General features: G+C 41.6%; 1 protein-coding gene across 4 annotated transcripts in view; it reads right to left on the bottom strand.

Moving 5' to 3' along the window:
- Positions 1-19,123, bottom strand: part of LOC140205987 (cytosolic phospholipase A2-like) — a 190,187-nt gene that overhangs the window by 12,003 nt on the left and 159,061 nt on the right. For all 4 annotated transcript variants that reach the window (XM_072273964.1, XM_072273962.1, XM_072273963.1 and 1 more), the window contains 2 exons: positions 18,217-18,401; positions 654-849 (listed from right to left, as the gene is read on the bottom strand). In XM_072273964.1, coding sequence (XP_072130065.1) covers positions 654-849; positions 18,217-18,401 — 381 coding nt within the window. The remainder of the gene's footprint in view (positions 1-653; positions 850-18,216; positions 18,402-19,123) is intronic.

The raw sequence follows: 19,123 nt of genomic DNA, 5'->3' as shown, positions 1-19,123 counted from the left end.
TCTGCCCCTCCATCTATCTTTATATCATCCTCAAACTTGGCTACAAAGCCATCAATTCCACCATCCAAATCATTGAAATATAATGTGAAAGGCGGCCACTGCAGAACACCACTAGTCACTGGCAGTCAATTAGAAAAGGATCCCTTTATTCCCACTCTTTGCCCCTGTCAGTCAGCCAATCTTCTATCTATGCTAGTATTTTTTCCTGTAATACCATGGGCTTCTGTATCGTGCAGAAGCATAAGCATTTGATGACCAGGCGGATCCCCTGAGAAAGAAATGGTAATAACTACATTATCACAAATGCTAATCAACACAATTTATTAACTTTTTGGCTTGAGTTCTTCTTATCATTACATTGGCAAGTGAAAATAAGCACAGTCAGTTTGTAGTTGAATTCTTGCTGGTATGTAGCTGACAGCTGCCTTGGACACAGGATCTGCTTAGTGCATCTACAGCTTATTTCAACAATCCTGTACAATGCCTCTTCATGAAATGTACAAGTATGGTTAAACAAGGATCTCACTTGCCTTTGTGTTTGAACTTAAAATTGAAGGACTGCCACTCAGATATCACCGAGAAAAGGACAAAGGGAAGAATTGTATTTGTTGGTTAAAGTAATTACCAAATCAAGACCTGATGAAACCACTTACCTGGAGCTTTATAATGTCTAAAATTGATGTTTGCTAGAACAAAGTGTATGATGGTTGGGCAGTCTCTCTCTATCATTGGATTTTTGGGCTTGAAGATGTAACATTCTTTCATTCCCTCTCGGTCAAATACTTTGGTGTCAATCTTAGGAAAAGCCAACTTGTTCATTTTTGCCCATTTTTCTGCCAGCAGTAGCTCCTGTTAAATTGAATAGAACTAAGTTAAGATACATTACACAATTTTTCAGAAGTAATGCAATAGTAAATATATTTGCTAAACTGTAATTTTATAGCTACTGCCCAAAAAATACTTTAATTTCACAAAGTACAGCAATGTTCTGCACTTTCCTTAAGATAGCTGCCAATCATTCAGTCCTCACTGCTTATTCCTTCACAAACTTGCAGACTGCTACAATATTATAAAAATTATTTTTCAGGATTTTTGCCATCGTTCGTAGCCTTTTCCCAAACCCTTTGGAAAGCCACCTTCTTGAACTGTTGTAGGCTTTCTGCCATTGACTGGCCAGTACCAAGTTTTAGAATTGGTGCCAATGTAGGACCCAGCAGCACATTGCTAAGGGTACTGTGCAACTTGGAGGAATCTGCTGGTGATGCAGTTCCTATACACCCATTGTCGTTGGTGGTAAATAGAGCTCACCAGTTTGGGAAAAGTGCAATGCCTCTCACATACAGCAGCCATTTTGTGCCGGTGGTGTTGGGAATGAACAATTAGCATGGTGGATGAGGAGCTAATCAAGCATCTTGGTTTGTGTGGATAATATTAAGCTTATTGTTGTTACACTAATTCAGGTCAGTGATTTTTACCTGACAAAAGGTGGAAAGACTTTGGACTGTCAGGTGGTGAAGCTCATATCACAGGGTACCCAGTCTCTTGTACCCACTGTATTGTATTTGTGTAATTGGTCAAGTTGAGTTACTCATCACTGGTGACTAATCAAGTACACTTGAAGAATTGTCATTTTTTTTTATTATTGGTAAGGATCTCGGCAAAGTTAATACTATTGGATACCAAAGTGTCAGGATATCTCATTAGAGATGGCCTTAGCCTAGCACTATTGTGATGTGAACTTTGCCCACCATTCATCATCAGTATTGCCTGTGTATTTCTGCATGAGGCAGAGACTGCTTTATTTGCTAGGGAGCTATGAATGGATGTTGTGCAATCAGCAAACACACACCTTTGACCATCTGATGAAAGGAAGGTCATTGAGGGTGTAGCCAAGGACGGTTGGATCTAGGACTTTGTCACTCCCTTGACAAAGGGAGTGAGTCCCTTTGTCATGAGGGACCTTGAATTAACGAGCGGGACAGCAGCATCATTATAAAACGGGAGCCATTTGAAAAGAACAAGTCTAATCGGAAGTGATTTCTTTGAGCCAATAAAAGGAGGTGTAAGTGGAGCAGCCATTGATGGAGTGGGCCAGTGTTAAGAGTGGTCAGGCTTGGGCAAGCACAGGTGGAAGTTCTAAATAAGTTTCTAGTAGGTTTTTTTTCCTCTTTCTTTGTCTTTTAGTACATAGCTAATGCGCGAATGGGCCCAGAGTTAATGGTATGTTCTTGGTGTGAGATGTGGGAACTTTGGGAGGCCTCCAGTCTCCCTGCTAATTATATTTGCATCAGGTTTATCAAACTGCAAATCCTTAGAGACCGTGTTAAGTAACTGGAGCTGCAGCTTGAGGACCTTCAGCTTATATAGGACAATGAGAAAGTGATGCATAGAAGCTACAGGGAGGTAGTCACCCCTAAGTTGCTGGTGACAGGCACCTGGGTGGCTCTCAGAAGAAGGAAAGGGAACAGGTAGCCAATGCAAAATACCCCTGTGGCTGTTCCACTCAATAATAAGTAGACCACTTAGGACACTGTTCGGAAGGGAGGGGGAAGGGGGTTGACCTATCGAGGGGAAGCTGCAGTGCTCAGTCTCTGGCACTAAGTCTGGCTCTGTGGCTCAGAAGGAAAGGGAGAAAAAGAGGTGCATTAGCAATAGACAATTCCATAGTTAGAGGAGCAGACAAGAGATTTTGTGGACGTGAACGAGACACCTGGATGGTATGTTGCCTCCCAGGTACTAAGATCAGGCACGTCTTGGATCAGGTCCACGGTCATTTGAAAGGGGGAAGGTGAGCAGCCAGAAGTCATGGTACATATTGGTATCAACAACACAAGTAGGAAAAGGGAGAAAGTCCAGAAAAGAAAGTATAAAACTAGGTAGAAAGCTGAAAAGCAGGACCTCCAGGGTGGTAATCTCTGGACCCTGGCTTTGCCAGGTGTCAGTGAGGATAAGAATACAATGATTTGGCAGATGAATGAATGGTGGAGAAATTGGTGCAGGGAGTAGGGTTTCAGATTTCTGGATCACTGGGATCTCTTCAGGGGAAGGTATTTCCTGTACAAAAAGGATGGGTTACACGTGAACTAGAAGGGGGACCAATATAACCATATAACTATTACAGCACGGAAACAGGCCATCTCGGCCCTTCTAGTCTGTGCCAAACGCTTACTCTCGCCTAGTCCCACCGACCTGCACTCAGCCCATAACCCTCCATTCCTTTCCTGTCCATATAGCTATCCAATTTTACTTTAAATGACAAAATCGAACCTGCCTCTACCACTTCTGCTGGAAGCTCGTTCCACACAGCCACCACTCTCTGAGTAAAGAAGTTCCCCCTTGTGTTACCCCTAAACTTTTTCCCCTGAACTCTCAACTCATGTCCTCTTGTTTGAATCTCCCCTACTCCCAATGGAAAAAGCCTATCCAAGTCAATATCTATCCCCCTCATAATTTTAAATACCTCTATCAAGTCCCCCCTCAACCTTCTACGTTCCAAAGAATAAAGAACCAATTTGTTCAACCTTTCTCTGTAACTCAGGTGCTGAAACCCAGGTAACATTCTAGTAAATCTTCTCTGTACTCTCTCTATTTTGTTGACATCTTTCCTATAATTCAGTGACCAGCAATATCCTTGCTGGCAGGTTTGCCAGAGCTGTTGGGGAAGGTTTAAACTAATTTGGCAGGGGGATGGGAACCGGAGTGATTGGGCTGAGGATACAACAATTGGTATACAAGTAGATGCAGTGTGTAGTAGTCAGGTGGTAAGGAAGGACTGGCAGATGATAGGGCAAAACAGCAGTCAGTGGGATGAGTTAAAGTGTACCATGGGGGCTAAATTGAAACAGGTGATGAATACAGGACTGAAGGTGTTATATTTGAATGCACGTTTTATGCAAAATAAGGTTGATGATCTTGTAGGCGCAGTTAAGAGACTGACAGGTATGGCATTCTGAGCATCGTTGAGCTGTGACTGAAAGTTGGGAGTTTTAGATCCAATGATACACATTATATTGAATGTACAGGCATGGAGGTAGAGGTGGTGGGATGACTCTGTTGGTAAAAAATGAAATCAAATCCCTGGAAAGCGGTGACATAGGATCAAAATATGTTAAGAAACTTCAAGGGTAAAATAACCCTAATGGGATTTACAAAAATTTGTATATACTGAACAGTAGCCAGGATGTGGGATACGAATTACAATAGGAGACAGAAAAAGCACGTAGAAGGGCAATTAAATGATAGCCGTGGGGGATTTCCACATGTAGGTAGATTGGGAAAAACAGTTTGGTGTTGGATCCCAAGTGAGAGAATTTGTAGAAAGGTTACGAGATGGCTTTTTACAGCGGCCTGTGATTGAGCCCACCAGGGGAAAGGCAATTCTGGATTGGGTTGTGTGTAGTGAACCAGATTTGATCAGGAGCTTAAGGTAAAGGAACCCTTAGGAGACCATGAACATAATATGGTTGAGTTCACTCTGCAGTTTGAGAGAAGATAAAGTCAGATGTATTAGTATTACAGTGGAGTAAAGGAAATCACAGAGGAATTGGCCAAGGTTGATTCGAAGGGGGCTGTAGCAGGGATGATGGCAGAACAACAAGGGCTGGAATTTCTGGGAGCAATTCAAAAGGGGCAGGATAGATACATTCCAAAGAAAAAGTATTCAAAAGGGAGGATGAGGTAACTGCAAATGACAAGGGAAGTCAAAGACAGTACAAAAGCAAAAGTGAGGGATTGAGAAGCTTTTAAAAAGCAACATAAGGCAAGTACAAAAAAGCCATAAGGACAGAAAAGATAAAATATGAAGGTAAGGTAGACAATAAAAGAAGATACCAAAAGATTTTTCAGATATATAAAGAGTAAAGGGGAGGCAAAAGTAGACATCAGACTGCTTTAAAATTACACTGGAGAGGTGGTAATGGGGGACAAAGAAATGGCAGGCGAAATTAATAAGTACTTTGCACACATCCTCACAATGGAAGACCCTAGCAGTATGCCAGAAATCCAAGAGTGTCAGGGGGCAGAAATGAGTGCAATTGGTATTATTAAGGTGAATGTGCTTGAGAAATTGAAAGGTCTGAAAGTTGATGTCCCCTGGAACAGATGGACTACACTCCAGGGTTCTGAAAGAGGTAAACAATAGATTGTGGAGGCATTAGTAATGATCTTTCAAGAATCTTAAGATTCTGGAATGGTTCTGGAGGGCTGGAAAATTGCAGTTGGAACTCCATTCTTTAAGAAGGGAGAAAGGCAGAAGAAAGGAAATTATAGGCCATATAGCCTGACTTCAGTGATTGGGAAGATGCTGGAGTCCATTACTAAGGATGAGGTTTCGGGGTACTTGAAGGCATGTAATAAAATAGGCCAAATTCAGCATGATATCTTTAAGTGGAAAAAATCTTTTGGAATTCTCTGAGGAAATATCAGGCAGGACAGACAAAGGAGAGTCAATGGATATCGTTTACTTGGATTTTCAGAAGGACTTTGACAAGGTGCTGCACATGAGGTTCCTTGGACAGAAGACTGGACTGCTAGGAGGCAAAGAATGGGATTACTTAGGCCTTTTTCTGATTGGCTGCTGCTGACTAGTCATGTTCTGCAGGGATCAGTGTTGGATCTGCTTCTTTCTTTGTTACATGTTAATGATTTGAATGACGGAATTGATGGCTTTGTTGCCAAGTTTGTGGATGGTACAAAGATAAGTGGAGGGGCAGATAGTGTTGAGGAAACAGGAAATCTGCAGGACAGACAGGTTGGGAGAATGGGCAAAGTGACGGATGGAATATAGTGTAGGGAAATGCAAGGTTATGCACTTTGTTGGAAGGAATAAAGACATCGAATATTTTCTAAATGGGAAGAAAATTCAAAACTCAGAGATGCAAAGGGACTTAGGAATCCTTGTGCAGGATTCTCTGAAGTTTAACTTGCAAGTTGAGTCAGTGCTAAGGAAGGCAAGTGCAATGTTAGCATTAATTTCAAGAGGACTGGAATATAAGATCAAGAATGTAATGCTGAAGCATTACAAGGTATTGGTCAGACCTCACTTAAAAGTTCAAAGTTCAAAATAAATTTATTATCAAATTACATATATGTAGATAACCTTGAGATTCATTTTCTTGCAGGCATACTCAATAAATCTATAATAACCATAACAGAATCAATGAAAAACTGCACCAACTTGGCTATTAAACCAGTGTGCAAAAGACAACAAACTGTTCAAATATATAAAGACAGAAAACTAAAACTACAGCTATGAGGATCCCTGTACCACCTGGTGAATCTGTGATCTCTGTCTCAGAGGTCAAATTCAGGCTGTCGTTGAGGGTGAATCCTTGCAAGATGGCAGGGCCTGATGGAGTACCTGGCAAGACTCTGAAAACTTGTGCCAACCAACTGGTGGGAGTGATCAAAAACAGTTCAATCTCTCACTGCTACAGTGGGAAATTCCCATATGCTTCAAAAGGGCAACAACTATACCATTGCCCAAAAAGAATAGTGAAAGTCACCATAATGACTATCGTCCAGTAGCACTCACATCTTTGGTGATGAAGTGCTTTGATAGGTTGGTCTTGGCTAGAATCAACTCCTGCCTCAGCAAGGACCTGGACCCATTGCAATTTGCCTGTCATCACAATAGGTCTACGGTGGACACGATCTCATTAGCTCTCCATGTGGCTTTGGATCACCCGGACAATACAAATACCTATGCCAGGATGCTGTTTATTGACTATAGCTCAGCGTTTAAAACCATCATTCTTACAGTCCTGATCGAAAAGCTACAGAACCTGGGCCTCTGTATCTCCCTCTGCAACTGGATGCTCAACTTCCTAACTGGAAGACCACAGTCTGTGTGGATTGGTAATAACATTGCCACCTCGCAGACAATCAACACTGGCGCACCACAGGAATGTGTACTTAGCTCTCTACACTAGCGGTCCCCAACCATCGGGCCGCGGACCGGTACCAGGCCACAAAGCATGTGATACCGGGCCGTGAGGAAACGATATGATTTGGCGATATGAGTGAGCTACGCCTTTCCTTATTCCCTGTCACGTACTGTTGAACTTGAATGCACGTGTCATCCATGTCAGCACAGGAAGAAGATCAAGTCCTCGAGCTTGCAACTGATGGCGGGCTGAAAAGTATGTTTGACGTAACATTTCTGCTGGCATTCCGGATCAAAGTCAAGGCTAAATATCCTGAGATAGCCACGAAAGCACTGAAAATGTTGCTTCCATTTCCAACATATCTGCGAAGTCGGCTTTTTTGCAATGAATGCAACGAAAACTAAATTGCAGAATAGACTGAACATAAGGAACTCCCTTCGAGTATCGCTGTCTCCCCTCGATAGGACCGTCTTGTTGCAGGGAAACAGGCCCAGGGCTCCCACTGATTCAGTGATATTGGTGTGTTGTAATGATTTTATATGTTCATACGAGGAAAGTATGTGCTGTGTATTTAATATCCAAACGTTACTTAAAATGTTATGATGCTATTGACTTATAAGTGACTTATAATTGACTTATCACTATATTCATTAAGCTGTATGGGTCCTAATGCCCTTCCCTTGGACAACATTGGTGTCGTGGAGAGGGGAGACTTGCAGCATGGGCAACTGCTGGTCTTCCATACAACCTTGACCAGGCCTGCGCCCTGGAGAGTGAAGACTTTCCAGGCGCAGATCCATGGTCTCGCAAGACTAACGGATGCCTTTACTTACTTTTACTATATTCATGCGCTGTGTTACATAAAACCTAAAATAACACTAACATATAGTAAAAGCAGGAATGACTGGAAATAATGTATGTACAGTGTAGTTTCACTGAACAGAATCGCCAAAAACGATTTGTAGAAAAAATTGGCATGTACACGCATGCGCACGTAGGGGCCTGCGCAAGGCTTCATGGTCATAGTAGACTTTCTTGGGGTAAACACAACTTATTTGACTGCTACTCTTCTCCGTTGGCAACCCTCCCCTCTGTCCCCCAATCTGCCCCCCCTCCCGCCCCCGGGTCAGCCGGTCTGCAAGAATATTGTCAATATTAAACCGGTCCGCAGTGCAAAAAAGGTTGGGGGCCCCTGCTCTACACCCATGACTGTATGGTTAGGTACAGCTTAAATGCCGTCTATAAATTTGTTGATGATAGAACCATTGTCAGCAAAATGTCAGATGGTGTTGAGAGGGTGTACAGGAGCCAGATATACCAGCCTTTTGAGTGGTGTCACAGCAACAACCTGGAACTCAATGTCAGTAAGACCAAAGAGCTGATTGTAGACTTCAGAAAGGGCAAGACGAGGGAACATGAACCAATCCTTATAGAGGGATCAGAAGTGGAGAGAGTGAGCAGCTTCAAGTTCCTGGGTGTCAAGATCTCTGAGGATCTAACCTGGTCCCAACATATCGATACAGTTATAAAGAAGGCAAGACAGCGGCTATACTTCATTAGGAGTCTGGAGTGATTTGGTTTGTCAACTGAAACACTCAAACTTCCATAGATGTACTGTGGAGAGCATTCTGATAGGCTGCATCACTGTCTCATATGGCGGGGGCAGTAGTGAGGGCTACTGCACGGAATCGAAGCTGCAGAGAGTTGTAAAATTAGTCAGCACCATCATAGGCACTAGCCTCCACAGTATCCAAGACACCTTCAAGGAGCAGTGCCTCAAAAAAAATGGTTTCCAGCACCCAGGTCATGTCCTCTTCTCACTGTTACCATTAGGAAGGAGGTACAGAAGCCTGAAGGCACACATTCAGCAGTTCAGGAACAGCTTCTTTCTCTCTGCCATCCGATTGCTGAGTGGACATTAAAACCACGAACACTACCTCACTTCTTCGTATTTCTGTTTTCGCACTACTTATTTAAATCAGCTATCTGATACACATATATACTTACTGTATTTCAGTTTTTTCCTAGATTATCTATTGCATTGTACAGCTGCAGCAAATTTAACAAATTTCACGACATATGCTGGTGATATCAAATCTGATTCTGACATAATAATAAATAAATAAACAATAAATAGAGAACATGAGATGAAGAGTCCTTGAAAGTGGGTCCAAAGGTTGTGGGAAAATTTTAATGATGGGGCAAATGAAACTGAGTGACGTTTTCCCTTTTGGTTCCACAGCCTGATGGCTGAGGGATAATAAATATATTTTCCTAAACTTGGCGGTGTGGGCCCTGAGGCTCCTGTACCTTCTTCCTGATGGCAGCAGTGAGAAGAGAACATGATTTGGGTGGTGGGGGTCCCTGATGATGGGTTTAGATGTCACGCTGAATCTTCGTAAATTCCTTAGAGGCGTTGCCGTGCTTTTTTCACAATTGCACTTGCATGCTGGGCCCAGGACAGGTCCTCCAAAATAATAACGGGAACACCTCTGATCTTCCAAGGAGGACCTCTGGTTTCCTCCTCCTTAAGTCAATAATCAGCTCCTTGGTCTTGACTACATTGAGTAAGAGGTTGTTGTTCTGGCACCACTCAGCCAGATTTTCAATCTTCCTCCTCTATGCTGCTTCGTCACCACCTTTGATGCGGCCAATGACAGTGGTGTCATCAGTGAACTCAAACATTACATTGGAGCTGTGCTTAGCCTCACAGTCGTAAGTGTAAACTGAGTAGAGCAGGGGACTAAGCACACAGCCTTGTGGTACATCTATGTTGATGGAGATCATGGAGGAGATATTGTTGCCAATCTGAACTGACTGGGGTCTGCAAGTGAGGAAACTGTGGATCCAATTGCACAGAGGTATTGAATGTTGAGCTGTAGTCGATAAAGAGCATCCTGATGTATGCATCTTTGCTGTCCAGATGTTTCAGGGTTGAGTGAAGAGCCAGTGAGATGGCATCTGCTGTGGACTTGTTGCTCCAAATTGGAGCAGATCAAAATAGCTTCTCTCGCAGGAGTTGATCCATTTCATCATCAACCTCTCAAAACACTTCATCACAATGGAACACACACAAAATGCTGGAGATATTCAGCAGGCCAGGCAGCATCTATGGAAAAAAGTACAGTCGACATTTTGGGCCGAACCCCTTCGGCAGGACTGGAGAAAAAAAGCTGAGGAGTAGATTTAAAAGGTGTGGGGAGGGGAGAGAGAAACACCAGGTGATAGGTGAAATCTGGAGGGGGGAAAGATGAAGTTAAAAGCTGGGAAGTTAATTGGTGAAAGAAACAGAAAGTCATGAAAGAAATAAAAAGGGGGAGGTGCACCAGAGGGATGTGATGGGTGGGCAAGGAGATAAGGTGAGAGAGGGAAAAGGGGATGGAAAATGGTGGGGGTGGGGTGGTTGGGGGCATTACTGTAAGTTTAAGAAATCAATGTTCATGGCTACCCAAACGGAATACAAGGTGTTGTTCCTCCAGCCTAAGTGTGGCCTCATCACGACAGTGGAGGAGGCCACGGACGGACAAATCTGAATGGGAAGTGGAATTAAAATGGGTGGCCACTGAGGGACCCCGCTCGTTCTGGCAGACAGAGCGCAGATGCTCAGCGAAGCAATCTCCCAATCTAAGTTGGGTCTCACCGATACACAAGAGGCCACGCCGAGAGCACTGAATACAGTAAGTGACCCCAACAGACTCACAGGTGAAGTATCGCCTCACCTGGAAGGAAGTGAAGTTTCGCCTGACAAACATTCAGGGCCCTAAAAAGACCTTCCAGTCCTGCCAAAGGGTTTCAGCCAAAACAGTGACTGTACTCTTTTCCATAGATGCTGCCTGGCCTGCTGAGTTCCTCCAACATTTTGTGTGTGTTGCTCGGACTTCCAGCATCTGCAAATTTTCTCTTGTTTGTCATCAGAGTAGATGTAAGTGCTACTGATGATAGTTATTGAGGCAGTTTACCACGATGTTCTTGGGCACTGATATAATTGAAGTTTGCTTGAAACAGGTGGGTAGCTTAGACAGCCAAAGCGAGAGGCTAAAGATCTCAGTGAGCACTCCAGCCAGTTGATTAGCACAGGTTTATAGTATTTGGGCCAGATGCTTTCCTTAGGTTCACCCTCCTGAAGGCTGCTCACACATCTGCCTCAGAGACTGAAATCACGGGATCATCGAGGCAGTGGGAGATCATGATGGTTCCTCTATGTTTCACAGTCAAAGCAAGCAAAGAAGGCATTGAGCTCATCTGGAAGCAAAGCCCTGTTGTTACCTACTGTATGTCACCTGATTTAACTTTACAAAGTGACAGTACTCAAACTCAGCCATAACTACCTTTCTTCATTCAAGTTTAATCTGGAATTGTCACTTATCCCTTGAAATGCCTTTCTGGACATCCCGTACCTGGACCTCTTGTAATATTCTTGGTCACCAAACTTGAATGCCTCTGATCTGGCCTTCAGCAGATTGCAGATCTTGGAGTATTGTGAGCAGTTTTGGGCTTCTTATGCAAGAATGGATGTGCTGGTATTGGGGAGGGTCCATGAGAGATTCACAAGAATGATCCAGGAATGAAAGGATTAATGTATGAGGCATGTTTGATGACTCTGGGCCTGTACTCACTTAAGTTTAGAAGAATGAGAGGGGGAATCTCACTGAAACTTATTGTATGTTAAAAGACCTAGACAGAGTAGATGTTTCCTATAATGGATATTTCCTATAATGCTTCAGTACTAGAGGGAACAGGCTTAGAATAGAAGGATGTCCATTCAGGAAAGAGATAAAGAGAATTTCTTTAGCCAGGCAGAGTGAATCTGTAGAATTCATTGCTACAGTCATCTGTCGAGGCCAATTTATTAAGCTTATTTAAATCAGAGGTTGACAGGTTCTTGATTAGTCAGGGCGTCAAAGGTTATGTGGAAAAGTCGGGATAATGGAGTTGAGAGGGATAATAAATCACGCATGATGTAATGGCAGAGCAGATTTGGTGGGCTGAATGGCCTAATTCTGCTCATATGGTATAATGAGGAGCTACTTCAAGTGACTTTGGGATAATTGACCTCAACCAGCCACAATCATCTTTCTGTGTGAAGCATGATCTCGGCTACTGAATGTTTTCTGTCTATGTCTATTGACTTCAGTTTCACCAGGACACATTTGAACCATATCCAGCAAAATACTCTTGATGTCAAGGGTAGTTGCTTCACCTCTGGCATTCTGCACTTTGATACATGTTTTCACTGAGTTTGTGATAAGGTGCTAAGCTAAGTGGTTTCAGTAGAAGCCAAAGCTGGGAATCACTGAGTAGGTTACTGGTGAATAAGTGCTACTTGACAGTACTGTCAATAATGGCTTCCGTCACACTGACCAGTGGCAGTTAATCAGATTGCCTTTGCTGGTTGATGCCAGTTCTGTAACTGTAACAGCTATGAGGTATTGCTTATTCTGGAGTGCATGTCTTCAGTTTTATAGCCAAAATGTTTGTTTGGTCCCTTGGCAGTGCTCTCTGATGTTTTTTTAACCATATTATGTGAACTGAATTGCCTAGATTCACAGCAATACAGATGGATATAGGCTCTTTGACACAATGAGCCCAGGTGCCCATCTCACTAGTTGCAATTTCCTATATTTGGTGCATATCCCTCCAGGCACTGCCCCTCCATGTACCTATCCAAGTGCTTCTTAAATGATGCTATTGTACTTGCCTTAACCACCACCCCTAGCAACCGGTTTCACATACTCCCCATCCTTTGCATGCATACAGCACATTACAAGCCCCGAGGCCCACAATGTCGTGCCGACTATGTAACCTACTCTAGAAAGTGCCTAGAATTACCCTCCAGGCTCCATGTACCCATTTAAGAGTCTCTGAAAAGACCCTATTGTATCCACCTCCACCACCGTCACCGGCAGTGCATTCCACACACCCACCACTCAGTGTGGAAAAAATTAACCCTGACATCCCCTCTGTACCTACTTCCAAGCATCTTAAAACTATGCCCCCTCCTATTAGCCATTTCAGTCCTGGGAAAAAGCCTCTGGCTATCCACATGATCAGTTACACCTCCTTTTCCTTTTTTTAAATCTTTCCCCTCTCATCCTAAAACTATGCCCTCTAGTTTTGGTCTCCCAACCTGGGGAAAGACTGGCTCTCGATCTTAAATATTTCTGTAAAGTTACCCTTATTCTCCTATGTTCCAAAGAATAAAAAACTAGCTCGGCCAACTCTCCTTATAACCCTTGGTGACATCATATTGTTTCTGTCCTGGTTAAACTGGAAAGAGATCCTTCCTATAACAGGGTGACCTGAATTACACATAGTTCTCCAATGCAGTCTCACCAACCATAACATGATTTCCTAACTCCTGTACTTAATGCCATAACTGATGAAAGCCATTTTCACCACCCTGTTTGGAACACTGCATTCAATGAACTATGCACTCGTATTCCCAAGTGTCCCTTTTCCATTACACTTCCTCATGCCCTAGCCTTCACAGTATCAGTCTTGTGCTGGCTTGATTTTCCAAAATGCATCACTCCACACTTATCAGTATTGAAATCCATTTGCCACTCCCTAACCCACTTCTCTCACTGATCTACGATAATCTTCACTATCAACAACACCTAAATCTGCTTCAACTGCAAATTTATGATCAGACCTTGTGCATTCATTTCCAAATTATTTATAGAAAAAAATAACAAGGGTCCAAATATCCACTGGCCTACCATCTACCTTTTGGTTACTTCTTCAAATAAGACACTAAACAGGTTTGTTAAGGACAACTTCAAATGCATAAAGCCTTGCTGACTACTTCATAGGTAGATTATGTCTATCCACTTGTTCGTAGATCCTGTCCCTCAGTTCTCTCCAATTAGTACCGAAGTCAGGCTGGCTGGCCTATAGTTTCTTGGCTTGTCCTTGCTACTTTTAATACAGAATAAAATTAGCTGCTTTCCCATCTCTAATGGTGAAGCAAATATCTCTCCAAAGGCCTCTTCTGCTTCCTTTCTAGCATCACACTAAGTCCAAAGATGTACTCAATTAGGTCCTGAGGAATTTATCCACCTTAATGCACCTCAGGGCTGAAAATAACTCCTTCCTGGTACTACCTCGTCTTATCTTGATTCTCTCCTCAGTAAACAATACCTCATTATTAGCTGCCAGTTCAGTTCTGACTAATTTTCAAACATATGGTAACTGTATGGGCATGTGGCCAAGTGGTTAAGGCATTGGACTAGCGACCTGAAGGTTGTGAGTTCAAGCCCCAGCCGAGGCAACGTGTTGTGTCCTTGAGCAAGGCACTTAATCACACATTGCTCTGCGATGACACTGGTGCCCATGCCCTAATGCCCTTCCCTTGGACAACACTGATGTCATGGAGAGAGGAGACTTGCAGCATGGGCAACTGCTGGTCTTCCATACAGCCTTGCCCAGGCCTGCGCCCTGGAGAGTGAAGACTTTCCAGGCGCAGATCCATGGATGCCTTTTTGTGGTAACTAATATGGTTAACAAATATTTAAAAGAATTTACGTAAAGGCAAATTCCATTCATTAATATACTGCTCAGGATTTCAAATGTCATGGCCAATGCCAATAATGAAAGTAACTTAAGACACCTTGATATTGATTTTGCTGAGAAGGATATGAAAGTGATGATAAGGAAGGAGTAAATCAGAAGAGAATTACCATCTTCTCACAGTGAGTTGAGCCATAAGAATAATCTAATCTCACAGATCAGTAACTACCCCGTTAACAATGATCACATTGTTAAAAGGTTATATGTAAAATACTCAACTTACTGTGAAGGATTTTATGGCCGATCAATCTGCAATGCAGCAACACTATAGCACTTCGCCTTTAACTCCACACAAGTTTCTGTATCTCAAGTCATTCACCAAATATTCACATTTCATTGTATATGTCCTTGTCGTACATCGATTTACACAGTTATTAACAGTCATACAACTGGTCCACGCCCACCAAAATGCCCCATTCAAGCTAGTTCCATTTGCCAGCATTTGGCCCATAACCTCTAAACCTTTCCACAGCATGTACCTGAACAAATGTCTTTTAAAACCTGTTATTGTACCTGCCTCAACCACTACCCCAGCAGCTGATTCCACAAAGATACCACCCTTAGTGTAAGTAAAAAGTTCACCCTCAAATTCATCTTAAACCTTTCCTATCTCATTTTAAACTTATGCCCTCTAGTGCTGGATACCCCAGCTTTGGGGAAAAAAGACACTGCATTCACCCTGTCTATGCCCCCCCATTATTACATATCTATAAGATGATTTCTCTGTCTCCTGTACTCTAGGGAATAAGGTCCTAGCCTGTAACCTCTCCCTACAACTCTGTCTATCAAATCATGGCAGCATCCTTGTACATCTTCTCTGCAATCTTTCCAGTTTAATAATGTGTAATTCCTTGGCCTACTTACTTGGCTGATCAAGATCCTCCTGTATTTTTGATAATCTTCTTCATTGTCCACTATATAATCTATTTTCATGCCAATTGCAAACTTACCAACCATGCCTTATACATTCTTATCCAAATTACTGATATAATTGACAGACAACAGTGGGCCTAGCACTGAGCCCAGAAGTACACCAAAGGTCATGGGCTTCTAGTCCTACTGACGTCTTCCAGCACCCTCTGTTGTCTACCATCAAGCCAATTGCATATCCAATTAGCCAGCTCTCCCTGGATCCCATAAGATCTAACCTTCCAGAGCAGCCTACAATGTGGAACCTTATCAAAAGCCTTAAGTAAGTCCCTATTTAACTCACATCTTTAGCAAATTCTGGCCAAACAATAGTATGAAAAATGGTCCATTATTGCATTGATACTGTACAAATGATTAGACTAGCAAATTTTTGTTGTATTTCTTCATTCCCAGCAAAGGCCTGAAAGATTTTTAATCCCAAGGCATTGTCATTTCAAAAGTCATTAGCAAAGGTCATCCTGAGCAAGACTATAAACAGCAATCTATTCAGTCCAGTCTTGCCTGATCAACAAGAGGTTGAAAAGACCATGTAATATCTAAAATAACTGTGTGTACAGATGCATTCTCTGCAAATATCCCAAGGAATTTCAGTTAAAAAAACACAACTACATTGTTCACATCTGGGAAGAAAAGGAGACAAGCAGAGGAACATAGAGATGCTGAAATCATGACCACTTTCAAGAGAAGAAATGAATCTAACAGCATTAATTACAGAAACCTAGTATAAATAGTGGAAGAAACACACACTTCACCCTTCCTTTCTGTGGTTCTCAGAGTGGTCTCATAAACCACCAAAACTGCTGTGTAGCAAATTATGCTTTATCTCAATAGACTGCTAGAGAATATTTGCTTACGACTGTTGATCAAATGCTCAACTAGAAAGAAACCATCATCATTTCAAATAGTGAACTATTGTTGAAGGTCTTTTTCGTCCTTTTTTAAAAAAAGTACCTCTTACTCTTGATTCAATCTATCTCTGTAACTTGCTTTCTGAATTTTCCCAGAATAATTCACAATCCTCCTTGATCCTTATTTTTTTCTCAGATCTTAAATCTCATTGTTAGACAGATAGATGCACTGTTTATCCCTTTGCTCACCTTGGTCCCAGAGGTTATGTGCACAGTAGCCGTCAACTCTTGCTTCTAGTAAATTATAGGCGAACTATATTTGAGCTAAAGGATGCTGGGAAAAGTCAATGTAATTAGGCATGCTGTAAGACAACTGTGCTCCATGAAAGTCTGCGATATTATCACAAAATGGATTCGTGCAAGAGTACCTAAAATACATGATCAGGTTCAGAACAGTGTAGATTAACCTGAGTTTTCTTAAAATGTGTGTGATATAAATTATATGAAACATGACCACATCGGTCTAACACTTTGCGTTTAGCTAGTAAGAAATGATATTTCAGCCTAGCACTGTGCTCCTAATTTAAAGTAGTGTTGTCAATATCACAATAAAAAAGTTACAAGTATTTGGCCTATCTACATGTGTCAGAAAGGTTTTATTGGTCAGGAGGCTCGGTTTAACCCCAAGGCTAAGGCAGACCTATAGTGTTGTGCTCCAGAAAAGGTGACTGGCATTTGCGCTTTGAATGTAGGAAATTTAAAACAATTTTCAAAGCACAATTAATTTATACATGATATGATATTCTTAAAATTAATAAGAATTGAATAAATTAATTAGTAATAGAACTAACAGTTCATAATAATTCTGCCATTATCAATAAATGCAGATAATTGATCAAATAGGAAAATATGTAATTCACACCAATTTTATTAAATTGTAAAGACATTTAAAATAGCTGCCAATTAAAGCTGCATTTCAAAGTCCCACAAGAGGTTTCTGTATTAAGGATTCAAGAATTCAAAGTACATTTATTATCAAAGAATGTATGCAGTATACAACCCTGAGATTCATCTTCCCACAGACAGCAACAAAAACAAAGAACAACCATGGAACCAGCCTGTTCAAAGAAAAAAACATCAACTCCACGAGCAAAAAAATCACGTAAACGGCAACGAGAAAAAACAAATAAAAACTTATTAAGTTATTATCTCTTTAATTGAAAGCCAGTCTTAAGAAAAAAGTGATTAAATGTATAATATTGTGCATCTACAAGTGAAACTCATTTTTAACCATTAATATGTCAAAAATAAAAGAAACCAATATTTGGGAAACCATCTACAGAAACATGCCAGCATGTCTGGTCCTGAAAACTAAAATCACACGTTCCTTCCTGCATCCATTGAAATGTAATTTGAGTAGAACCCTGTGTTATTTATTCTACAAGTTTAACTTGCAGCGTGACAGCTGACACAATATTCAATACAGTAGGGAAGAAAGCATCATATCAGAGCCATCAGAAATACACAATTTGATTCAATCAGGAGAAAACAGCAGCAGAGAGAAGGTAATGATCAGCAATGAGGTCAGATCCATATTAAACCACAGCAATGAAAGGTAATGAAACCATAAGATGGGTCTCACATCCTTCTGCCAAAGCTACAGCTACATCCAAGGATTTATAATTACATTATGACAACCAAATTAATGATCTAAGTACCTTCATCTACTTTCACTCAAACCACAGAGATGGCAGTGCATTAATTTTCTTACCCATTTGTACACCTCCTGCATTCAAATAACTTAAGGCAAGTATATATGAAAAAACAGGAAGTTAAAATTATTTAAAAATTACGGGAAACTTGACAGATCACTTTAAAATAACAGAAAACAAATTCATATTCTCCCAGCAGTGGTTTTTTTTAACTGAACTATTCATCACAGACCCTGCTCCTTCGAGCACAAAATTAGATAGATTATCTTTTACCTTAAAAGGTGGGCTAGAGTCACTTGGTCTGGCAGAAAAATCAAAGGAGATGATGAGGTCAATGGCACGTTGAGGTCGCAATATTAGTGGATAGGGTAGGTTGAAGGTGAGCCCACTGTCCACCACATGAATCTTCTTACTTTTTACATCAAGTGGCTCATAGATCCTTTCAAACTCATCTGGATCTGTCAGGAAAACATGAATTCAGATCACACACAGAACACTCCTCTGGCAGTGCCCTCCCCTCTTCTAGATTATGAATTAATATTGCTGAGACACAGGGAGAATCCATTTATTAACAGTTTCTATCAATGTTGTGTCATCAAGAACTATGAGCTGTGAAACTATAGGGACATGTGAAATTAGTGCATTTATACAATGATTGTCATGACTGAACTAGCTTTGTTTATGTAGTACAGCTTCACAGTTTGAAGGGGGGTGGGTGGGTTGAATTTGTGAACACAGCCCTTATTCATCCCGTCTCCTCAGAATGTCACAATGTCACAACTGAAACTGATAGACTTTGATAGCACAGATGATGGGAGACTGGATGAAGTTGATAGAGTGTTTTAAGTGCAAGGTCGAAAAGGTTCAAGGCCCAATCCTGTTACTACTTTTGTTCCAAACCCTAAGTAACACTCCTCTAAGATGACGTTATTCTGTTTAACAGATGACTTTCACAGCAGAGCAAAAATATCTGGAATACGAAATAAATCAAGATGCATCAAACAGCATGTCAAAAGCCCTATTGTAAAGTGCCTAATCCAATGGTGGAGTACTAGTCCTTGAAGTTCAAGTTTCATTGAGTTTACCTGGAACAACGTTAACGATAGGACGGTCAAAATGGGAATGGGTTTACATGTGATCAGAAGATTGGTATCTCATTTCTCAAATGAATAGAGGCATC

The sequence above is a fragment of the Mobula birostris genome, chromosome 12 (genome assembly GCF_030028105.1).
Source record: "Mobula birostris isolate sMobBir1 chromosome 12, sMobBir1.hap1, whole genome shotgun sequence".
Taxonomy (NCBI): domain Eukaryota; kingdom Metazoa; phylum Chordata; class Chondrichthyes; order Myliobatiformes; family Myliobatidae; genus Mobula; species Mobula birostris.
The sequence above is the reverse complement of the archived record's forward strand: the minus strand, read 5'-3'. Positions and strand labels throughout refer to the sequence as shown.